Source organism: Antennarius striatus, chromosome 7 (genome assembly GCF_040054535.1).
Source record: "Antennarius striatus isolate MH-2024 chromosome 7, ASM4005453v1, whole genome shotgun sequence".
Taxonomy (NCBI): domain Eukaryota; kingdom Metazoa; phylum Chordata; class Actinopteri; order Lophiiformes; family Antennariidae; genus Antennarius; species Antennarius striatus.
In genome coordinates, this window is record NC_090782.1 from 19,832,358 (window position 1) to 19,843,912 (window position 11,555).

Consider the following 11,555-nt stretch of genomic DNA (forward strand, 5'->3'; position numbering starts at 1 on the left):
TACATTTCTTTTAATGAAAAACTATGAATGACACGCTATAATACTGTTTGTGTAATTTGTGTTTTTCATTCTGGGCATAGAAATATCTGGACAATGCTCACAGCTGCTCTTAAATGAATACAAACAGTTGTTTTTGTTTTGTTACTCAGCACTGGACCTGCTCGAAACAAAGCTTTTTCAATCAGCTCATTCCTAAATGTAAATTGCTGGATTTAGAAATTTGTTTTGTTTTAACTATTTGGTGATGGAAATATGAGCAGAAAATCAGAGACAAAGGAGAACGGCAGGACGAGGAAGGGGGTGGGGGTCTGTTTAAAAAATGCAGCCTTCGTCACTTGGGCAACCAGAAAAACAACACGTGGCTCCTCTCGGCCCCGCCCCCTCCAGCACGAAATGTGCTGCTGCTTATTTTCATTCATTTTATAATGTCATTTATAACATCACATTGTGGACCTAGTCAGTTGTCTTTGATGGCCACAATGTAAGACTGCACCTAATAATTAATTTATTAGAAGGTAAGAAGATAAATCAAACAACTAATTATTTTAAATAACTATTAAAATAATATTTAATTTACACTAAATGTCTTAATATGAAAACGTGTTATACTAATTCGTATATACGCCTACTGATGATGATAATAATAATGAAGATGATAATAATAGTAGTAGTAATAATAATAATAATAATAATAATAATAATAATAATGATAATAATAATAATAAAATACTAAACTGGCTGAAGACAAGACTATTACGATTGAAGAAGATGAATGAATTAATAATAATTTGATAATAGGTGTCCAAGAAACATCACTCTATCTTTAGTCTTGAAAAAAAAAAAGTAGTTGTTTCCTTGAGACTTGTCACAGCGCGGCTGCTGCTCATGATCACCAGCAGGTGACGTCCTGGACTTTATTTCACTGCAGGCCATAGCATCCCAAAAGAATTTTGAACAAAACTAACTGTGATGCAAACTGGATCACTGATTTCTCAAGAACGAAGAGTTCTGCTGTTAATTGTGACAGTGAACATTACTTTTTTTCACCAATTGGCCGGAAGGGAAGAAAAGGGGAAATGTACTTTTACTTTATATATATTCCTATTCTTAGCCTATAATATCAGCTAGGTGAACGTTTCCAGATCCACATCTCTACATTATCTGCTGAGCGCCGGCCATCAGGTGTCTCACTACTTCACACAAACATCTACGATCCAGTCAGGGCTGTTGTATTCATGCAACTATGCACACTGCCTCAACATCTCCAGTCGGTGGCGCTGGAGAGCTAACTAGTGGACCCACTGAACATAGAAGTAAACAACTTGTTTTTCTCAAGCAGGAGTTTTCTTTTCCTTCTTGTCCAAGTTCTTTTGCATTGTTTAAAGAGAATAGCACAGATCAGGAATGAAATAAATGTATTTTAGTTGACTGACTGCTGCAGACAATTCGGTTTGAGAGTTGGAAGTGAATTGGATGTTAAAACAATAGTTCTTGGAACCCAGTGACTTGTTTTGGCATCCAATGCATGCGTGTGATCTCAAACGTGTGCAAGTAGATTTAATAAATTCAATAGTCTTACTCTAAGATATCACTTAATTGTGGAAAGAATGACTTGCTTTTTATTGAAGATCTAAGTTTAATGCTCTGTGCATGGCTGTTTGTTTTCCATTTATTGCTCATGCTGTAACTGTTCAACATGAGATGGAAGTAGTTGAGTAAAGAACCCGACTAAAATATTTTCTTCAGTGTGCGGCGGATTTCTGTCAATCAGGGGCATGTTCTATAAGCCTGTTTTCCTCTAAGAACCTGTAACCATCAATCATCGCCAGGCTCTGTTTTCCTCACTGCTGCCTCCACCCAAGTCTGGATGTTTATTATGTTGCCTTCACTTGCATCCGGACATGGGAAAGTCATCGCACAAGTAATATAACCCAGCTGTAAATTTTATCTAGGAAGTGACAACTTTACGTTGCATCCAAAACTCGACAATACTCGATTATCGTGTGGGTGTATGTCTTGACAGTCGTTGTCATGAAACCTATCTTTAGTGTGGTTGTCTTTTTTTTTTTACAATCTTAGCAGCGTGAAGTGGTTTTCATTCATTCGTCCAACTTTTTATAGCTGCCGTCTTTTCCTACCAAAAGACCAGTAACCTCGATGGAAATATGCCGAACAAATGTAGCAACTGAAAATCGTTGAATTTGGAGGTTTATTTTTTGTATTGTGAGATTTTTATACATTTACATAGTTATTCTTAAAACAAAGAACATGTCTAAATCAAATAGTTATTCTAAACTTCGATTCATATTATCTCGTTCTTTGTTATTCGAAACCTCTTTGATACGTTTTTGTTATTAGATTTGATTGAATAAGAGTTTCAAAATGGGGTTACGACTTGTTTATCATTAAATATATTTTAAAAAAAAAATCGGAGCCAGGCAGGAGAACCTGAATGCAGCATCAGGCTCGCATGAGGCCTCATAATAAATTCTGAAACCCCGCCCACTTTCTCAGCCTCAAATAGGGCTGCTGTCCTATTTGAGACTGAGAAAGTTTTCCTTCTAAAAACTCGAATACTTCGGAAGAGAGCTAAGAAGAAGAAGAAGAAAAATCCTCGAGATTCCTGCAACAATGATTTTCGACAAGTTAAAAAAGTTTGACATTATCTTCGACTCCCCGGAGGTGGACTGTCCTCCGGTGTACAGCAGCGGGGACGTGGTGTCCGGCCGTGTGGTGCTGGACCTGTCCGGGGAGAGTCGGATAGAGTCACTCAAGCTCCATGCGGAAGGATTTGCCAAAGTGCACTGGACCGAGTCCCGGTCCGCCGGTTCCAGCACCGCGTATACCCAGAACTACAGCGACGAGGTGGAGTACCTGAACAGGAGGGAGGCGCTGCTGCAGGCAGGTCAGTCCGCTTTGCAGGGCGGGTGAAGCGTGAGGGTGCACCGGGATTAGAACCTGTGCAACCAGCGTCAGTTCATTGAAACAGAATGAAAGAAAAAACGATAGAAGCGGGTTGCGTGCTGGGGGGGGGGGGGGGGGGGACTGCAAGTGTGGTTGTTGCTTCTCTGCAAAACGTTCTTGCTTTCATAATCTGTTGCGCCACTTAAACGCTCATGTCTGCACGATCTAGTCAGGGCAAAAGTGTGTTTTTTTTGAGTTGCTTTCCTTCACATCCAAGACGTTCGACACGTTTTATAAAGTTGTTGGACGCGAAGCTGTCAGCAGATCCCCAGGGAATGAAAGTGTCGACGAGCGCCTGCCTTTATTTGGAGTCTTCTGGGAGTTGTTTACTTGTTTGTTTCGTTCATCTTTCAATAAAGTGAAATTAAACATTAACATAAAGACATTGCACAAAAAACAAGCACATGGAGATCCAGGGAGTAAGACCATCGCTCATCAGCTGTAATTGTCTGCTTTATCAGAAGTTCTATTGTTAGTAATAACTTATTACAGAAGCATACCACCCCCACCCCACCCCCGGTGTATTGGGAAAAAAAAACTACTGTACATGCTGCATTGGGATCTTAGCACCCCCTCCTTGTTGTGGAAACATCTGTTGAAAGAAAAAGTATTAACATCAGTCGTCCTCATTCGAAGAAAGCTCTTTCTTTGGCTGCAGAGTCTAGAGTTTCTGTCTCCATTCATTGGGACTTGTTTTTGTCCAAGAGGAGACAGGAACTTCACAGCCAGGGCTGCAGCAACTTCACATTTTCTCAGCAGTTCTCATTCTCACAGTTTTGTCTGGAGTTTTCTGAAAGTATTTCATGTTACAGAAATAATTCAACATATTTTTGCTCTTGACAACCCGGCTTAAATGGTAGTCATTTTATTTTATTTAGGTACCTTTTTAATGGCATCCTCATGTATTCCCAGCTGTCTGTGAAAGAAGTTTATATAATTCACTTTTTTTAGGTTACTGACCATGTTAGAGTGAAATCCTAAAAGAAATTAAAGTTACTAATGCAAGTTTACAAAGTCATTAAGAGAATATAATTTTAAATCATTCATCAGATTTATATATCATTCACCTTCAACCCTGTGGAACTACTCCTTGATGAGCATCTCCAACATTGCATTAAAAAAAAAATGTTTGCAAAGAAAAAAATAGAACAACTAATCGCAGCGTTATACACAAAACCTGCTGGGATGTGAGAGCATGAATGGTTTGTTATACTGCAGATGTGAGGATGGATCGGGTCGTGGATGTGTGTGATGGATCGGGACGTTAACAGGTACCGATCATAAAGATAACTGTCTGGATATGACGGGACATCTGAACGAGATAAAATAATATTTAATTCTCTGAATTAAGCTGTGAAAGGGGGCGGAGTCAGAGGAAACCCTGGGTTTGTGGAGTAAAACCTGCTCCTATTCAGGTTAGTTTCAGAGTCTGTTACTATAGTAACAAACACAAACGTTCAGTTACCTGGCTTCATGAAACAGGCTAGGATTACTCCTCTGACTCTGGGTTAAGTTACCTCCCTTTGTGAAACCGAAAACCCTGGATTTCCCTCATTCTTAGCAGCGTGAAGTGGTTTTCGTTCATTCATTTAACTTTCTGTAGCCGTTGTCTTCTCCAACCAAAAGACCAACAACTTCAATCAAAATATGCTAAACAAATTTAGAAACTCACAATTGATAAATTCTTTTTGTACATTTACGGAGTTATTCTTAAAACAAAAGAACATAGCTTTCTCAGCCTTAAATGGGGCTGCAGTTGAAAGAATCCAACACTCAAGATTAAAAGATGAAAGATGACTTATGATTCCTTTAATCCTTCATCTTTATAAAGGGAAACTATTTTACGCATTCTGATACTTGAGTATTTCAGAAGAAGAACTGAGAAGGAGATCTTGAGATTTCTGCAACAATGATTTTCGAGAAGTTAAAAAGGTTTGACATTATCTTCGACTCCCCGGAGGTGGACCGTCCTCCGGTGTACAGCAGCGGGGATGTGGTGTCCGGCCGCGTGGTGCTGGACCTGTCCTGGGAGAGTCAGATAGAGTCAGTCACGTTCCATGCAGAAGGATTTTCTAAAGTTAAGTGGGCCGAGGACTTGCCCGTTGATTACACCTCCGGATCTAGTCGGAGCTTCAGGGACACGGAGCCGCACCTGAACATAAGGGATGTGCTGCTACAGGCAGGTCAGTCCGCTTTGCAGGGCAGGTGAAGGGTGAGACTGCACCAGGACGAGAACTGGTGAAACCAGGATCAGTTCATTGAAAGAGAAATTATGAAAGTGAGTTACGTGTCTGGGGGCAGTTGGCTTGTTGTTTGTTTTCATATTCTTGCACCAGTTTTTCACTCGGCCTGCACGATCTACGAAGAAGAGAATAGGAATCACACTTTAATAACACCCGTAGGGAAATTTTTTTTCCCCTGGCACACAAACAAAACACACACATGCAAATAAGAGGATGATGGTGGAGTGACTGACTGCTCCTTTCTGGTGCATCCAATGAACTTGTTGCCTTGCTCAGGGGCAGCTCAGCAGTGCTCAAGAGGTGAACCGGAACCTCTCCAACTATCCAGTTCGCACTCCAAATTTTGGTCCACGTTTTATAAAGTTGTTAGATGCAAAGCTGTTAGCGGATATTCAGTGAATGAAATGTTGACGAGTCGTTCATCTTTCAACAAGTGAAATTAAACAAGAAAAAAACAAGAACATGGAGATCCAGAGAGTAAGAAATGGACTTAGCAGCTGCTATTTTCTGCTTTATCACAAGTTATGCTTCCTTATTGTGTTTTGATGTTTCCTTGTAGAAACATCTGTTGAAAGAAAAAGTATTAACATCAATCGTTGTCATTTGAAGAAAGTTCTTTCTTTGGCTGCAGAGTCTAGAGTTTCTGTCTCCATTCATTGGGCTTGGACTTGTTTTTGTCGAAGAGGAGACAGGAAGTCCACAGCCAGGGCTGCAGCAACTTCACATTTTCTCACTGTTCAGTCTGTTGTTTTGAAGTATTTCATGTTACAGAATTCGGTGAAGATATTTTGCATGCATTACAAAAAGCTCTTAACAACCCTTTCGACTTGACACTAAAAGCATTGTCATTTCGATTAAATCAGATCCTCAATCTGACAAGGGGACACTAAACACATCGGGTCTGTTAAATGCAAACACGTGCTCCTGGACCTGTGTGCCAAGAGGGAGGAAAAAAACAGGGCAGTTGAGGCGGCCTCTGTAACATAGCTTGAAGAAAACATGTTCTCAGCACAGCCCAGGAGGAACCGCCCCTCTGAGCACAGACGCCATGTGACTACAGAGAAAGACAGGGATTGCTGTTAGTCATGTTCCAAAGATCTGCTCTTCATTTCTCAGTCCCCATTCTTATTTATGAAGACTCGTCCAGAACAATTCACTTGTTTTTGGAGTTTGAAAAAAATAATAAAAAATTGCGCAATTTTAAATAAAACAATCGAAAAACAAAATTGAAACCACTTAAGAGTAAACTTTTTTTGTTGTTGTGTTTCTGTTGTTTCTCTTTAGATAATGGTGAAGTGACCGTCCTTCCTGCTGGCAGACACGAGTTTCCCTTCAGTTTCCAGCTGCCTGAGGAGACGCTGGTCACCTCCTTTGAGGGGAAGTACGGCAGCATCCGTTACTGGGTAAAAGTGAAGCTGCACCGGCCGTGGGCCATGGTCAAGAAGATAAAGAAAGAGTTTACGGTCATTGAGGCCATCGACATCAACACACCGGCATTACTGGTGAGCGTCTCAAAGTCAACTTTTCACTACTGTGGTTGTTACATACTTCATTGTGTTTTTTGAGGCTCATCTATGTTCATCACCCCTCAGGCACCGCAGGCTGGAACAAAAGAAAAGATGGCTCGGATATGGTATCGAAACTTCGGCCAAGTGTCTGTAACTGCAAAGATCAACCGTAAAGGCTACACCCCAGGTGAGAAGCCAGGTCCTTGAACAGCTCTTCCTGAAGGTGCTAGCTTGGTTTAAATGCGCCTGACACACTTTTCCCCTTCCCTGTTCACAGGTGAGATGATACCGGTGTTTGCAGAGTTCGACAACACTACCTCCAGATCATTGGTGCCCAAAGCTTACATCACCCAGACGCAGTCGTTCATCGCCCGCGGCGTCATGAAGCAGAAGCACTCGGTGGTGGGCACACTGTGCGGGGATATCGTGGGCTCAAGATGCAGGGAGACGTGGCACGGTCGGGCTATCAAAATCCCCCCCGTGGGTCCTTCCATCCTGCAGTGTCGCATCATCAAAGTGGAGTACACGCTCAAGGTGGGCTGGACCAGCAGATGATTTAATCTTAGGAATACTTTCCATGCTGCTGCTGTTTTTGAATCTATGTTTTGAACATGTCACTAAAACTTCTTCCCCTGCCCTTCCCCACCAGGTTTGCGTTGACGTTCCTGGGACATCCAAGTTGTGCCTGGAGCTTCCGCTGGTCATAGGAACCATCCCACTGCATCCCTTCGGCAGCCGGACCTCCAGCGTCAGCAGCCAGTACAGCGTCAACCTGGAATGGCTGCGCATGGCCATCCCCGAGCAACCCGAGCGTGAGTACACTTTTAAGTTCTAGTGATCGACGTCCATAGACGTGCTCAGGAACACGATTATTAAGACTCCGACTTGACGATTTTACAACACAGGCCTTAGTGGATTTTGATCCAATTCCTAATTTGTGGTTCAAAATGAGCCCTAAGATCAACGACATTGAACGCCAACACGTATATTAGAAAACAAAGGTTTTGATTCAAGAGCGGTTTGGACTACAGTAGTACTTGTTGGTAAATGTTATGCGGGGGTTTTAAGAGTTTTAAGTGATGACTCAGCAGCTCAGTGTTTGAACCTGTACTGTTCTTTTTGTGTTGAGTCAGACCAGTGGAATAATACTGTGTTTTTCCCCACAGCCCCTCCAGATTACAGCTCCGTAGTGACTGAGGAGGAGGCCGAGCAGCGCAACAATGCAGCGGAACAGCAACCAGCCGAAGACCTGAGTGGGATTCTGGAGCGCCCCCTCATGGCTTTTGTTCAAGAGTTTCGCTTCCGACCTCCGCCTGTGTATAGTGAGGTGAGTCACAGGATTATTTTGATTCTGGCATGACTTATCTAAACATTTTTTTAGATAAGTCAAATCTAAATCAAATTTTTTTTTCTGTTTTGCTTTTTATTTTTATACTTACCTTTAGTATTTTGATTCCCATTTCCTATAGATTGACCCCAATCCCCAGCCCTTGAACATGAGACCTCGCTGCATGACGTGTTGAACCCAGAGCCCCGCCTGAGCGTCAAGCAACTTTGATTAGAAACACAGATCAAGAGATTTGTCTTCTCCTGGATCACTTCTCTCTGATAAACGGTGCCTGGTCCTCCCAAGCCTTTGTGGACTGTAGCGCTACAGAGAGGTCAGGAGACGCAGCTCACAGGAACTGGATGACAGTGGAGACCTCCGTGTTTCCAGTCCAAGTAAAGAGGATGTTTTCCTCTCCCGATGCAAGGAAAAGTAACTTCTCCTGATCAGTTCCTGCCCTCTCATTGTGATGTGAGCTACTAAAACCTCCCAACCAAGTATTCCCTCATCTGAAATGAATTTTGAGATTCAAGGAGTTTGGGACACGTTGGAAAGGGGGGAGGGGGGTTCTCTCTATCTGACTGGTGGTCAGATGAAAAAGTGCTCTTGATGAGTTGACATATAGTAACAACCTGTCATTTTGAGTGGTGTAACAAAAGATGTGCAATTATTGTCTACTTTTTTCCTACTCCTTTTGTACTAGCAACTCAGTAGATTTTAACACCCTACATTACTATGCATCTTATGCCTATAATGATATCTACTGTTATTCAAGCACATATATCTGAGGGTGCGATGATGGAGCAGGCAAGTCTAATAAGGAGATGTAGATGTATTCTATGCATGCAGTTCACAATATGCAAAAGGGAAAAATGTGTAGGCCGTAATTATCTGCCGATGAACATTGCATATGTTTCAGGGAGATGAAAAGAGTTGAATGTGCTTCGAAAGAACTTTCAGAACAAAAGAAGAAACGGTTGAATTGTACGTGGATGTGGCAGTGGCAGTTATCATATATGTCAGATAACTTTGTTTAGCACAGGGATTCCAGGTTTGAGTCCAGTCCGGCTTCCTCCCACCTCCGAAAAAAAAAATGGCATGAACTTCAGGTGAATTGGCCAGTCTCAGATTAACCATAGGTGTGAGTGTGTGTGCGTGTGTGTTTGTCTTTCATGTGGCTCCACGGTGCACTAGCCTCGTGCACAGAGTGCATCCTGCCTTATGCCCCATGTCCACTGGGATAGGCTCCAGCAAACCCCCGCAACCTGCAAAAGTGGAAGAAAATGAATGAATGATTTTTTTTTAATCAAGGCTAATTGTTTGCTATTAAAGCTGCACGAGACTGATTGAGTCCCTTTCCCAGCTGCTAAACTGGAGAAAAAGTAGGAGGAGGAGGAGGCGGCGGACGGCTCCAAGCCATGTGGTTTGAAGCTTTCGATGGGAGCCAGATGCCCCAGTTTTTAGGGTCCTCGGTGAAACTCAACACAAACACACCGCTCAAAGTTCACGTGGTGCCTCAAGCTGAAACTGCCACTGAGATATATGGACAAACATTCCAGAAAACTGACTGAGGATCTGGAAATTTCCTCAACTAGTAAGGTGTTTGAAAGAGGTCTTCAGGATCAACTGTGTCTTTGGTGGCACACACTGAAAATAATGAATGTATTTTTATAATAAATGCAACTGTAAATTCACAGTCTTGCCAAAGTTTTGTAACTGTATTTTTTTCTAATAAAAAAAAGTCTTGGAAGTGCTGTTTGTCTTCCGTGTTTCTTCAGACCTTGACTGGGTTGGATGCATCTGTTTACTGCATGCTGGTGGAATGGTACAATATGTTCAGCAGTATGAGTCGAAACTTGACGCCCAAGGCCAGGAATCCCCTGGTGATATATTTACATTATTATATAATGTTTTGCCTGTGATGGGTTGAATATTGTTCCTTAAGCAAATAATATTTCAGTCAGTTCATGATTCCAGAAGAATCAGTAGCTCTCTTTTTTTTTTTTTTACCTCACTGCAAAGTGATCTCATACACTCACATTCTGCTCCATCCGCTGTCCTCTTGGACATTTTGTACTTCATTGAGTTACATGCTCATTAAGGATCCCAGCTATTTTTGCCACATGTAAACATGTCACATGTGGGGACAAACAACCAGTTGGGTAATATACGCAGCGCTACACAAAGCTGTGACGATGGCAAGGACTGAGATTCTTGGTGGGGTTCATTTCATGAAGTTAAGTAGATGTAGAATGTCGTGCTAAAGAGGGATGATGATTCCAGTGAGAAACTTGTTAAAAAATAAAAGTCGATGGTTTTTAAGTTAAATATTTGATTTATCAAGTCCTCCAGGCATTAAACAATTTCATATTGGAGTATTTGTTTTTCCGTATATTAAGATTCAAAGAGTTAAAACTGAAATCAGCCCATTTTATAGCCCAAACAAGAATTTAAGAGCAAAATTAAATTAATAAAATTTACATTTGAATTTGGCAAGAACAGAACTAATATACATCCTGTCTATCCTCCCATCTATCTTCACAGAGCAGTCACAGGTCAGAGCAGTAAATTCAGATTTGCTGATATATACTGTATTATTTTTGTGTGTTGAAAGGACACTTTCTGTTAAACTAGCCTGTGCAGACAGAATTAGAATAGCGTCTGTCGTGACAGGAACATTTCAAAATCACAATTTTGCGCTTTTACAATTTAGCATTAGTGCTTTTATGTCACAGATGCCATCACTTAGGACATGATGAAAAGCACAAGAGAAGAAAATACTATTTCACATAGCTGAAGATGAAGAGGAAGTGGCAGGTTTACATCCGTCATCATTAATAATGCATTCAAACGTTATGCCACTGACTTTGAAAACAGGAACTTGGGATTTCTCAGGCACTTTTCTTACATTTGACTCAGGAATCTGAGTGTTTTGTACCTCTGCAAGAATGGAGGCCTGAAACTGGGAATTGCTTCAGATCCCAACCCATGAATGTTTTTCAGTAGAGGTGCTGGGGATTTGGGGATCTGGTTTATATAGAGTGTCATGAATGAATTGTTGAACTGCATCCACTGGCAATAACTTATGAAAGGGATCCTGAGTGGACACAATGATGTTCTCTGCAGAATCGTGTTTGTTTTTAATGTAGCGTCATCTCAGGGCCCAAAGGTTTGGGCCATCCATTGCTGGCCTTTGGCTTTGATCACTGATTACGGAAATATCTTCATATAATCTGACTAATTCGATGTTTAAATCATCAAATTCTTTGTCATTTTATGCTAAGAAACATCACTCTTAAATTGTAGCACGTTCCAAATTCAGTCTTTCATAGACAGCTGAACTCTTCCCATCTTTACTCCACAAAGACGCAACCTGTCTTCGATGATCCTTTCACAAACGTATTTTCCAATGTATTGCCAGTTAATTTTGAAAATTTTTTTCCAGCTTTCTTTTCACATTTCACAACTTTTCCAGTCTTTTGTTTCCACTTTATCAATCAGCATTGGTTGTGG

The 11,555-nt window shown here is 41.4% G+C and overlaps 1 protein-coding gene across 1 annotated transcript; it reads left to right on the forward strand.

Annotated features, from left to right (window-relative positions):
* Positions 1 to 2,541: 2,541 nt before the first annotated feature.
* Positions 2,542 to 9,806, forward strand: LOC137598987 (arrestin domain-containing protein 2-like). The gene is made up of 7 exons (XM_068319602.1): positions 2,542 to 2,905; positions 6,492 to 6,709; positions 6,800 to 6,902; positions 6,993 to 7,249; positions 7,365 to 7,527; positions 7,882 to 8,042; positions 8,185 to 9,806. The coding sequence occupies exons 1-7, from the start codon at positions 2,632 to 2,634 to the stop codon at positions 8,236 to 8,238; spliced, it is 1,230 nt and encodes a 409-aa protein (XP_068175703.1). The 5' UTR covers positions 2,542 to 2,631; the 3' UTR covers positions 8,239 to 9,806.
* Positions 9,807 to 11,555: the final 1,749 nt, after the last annotated feature.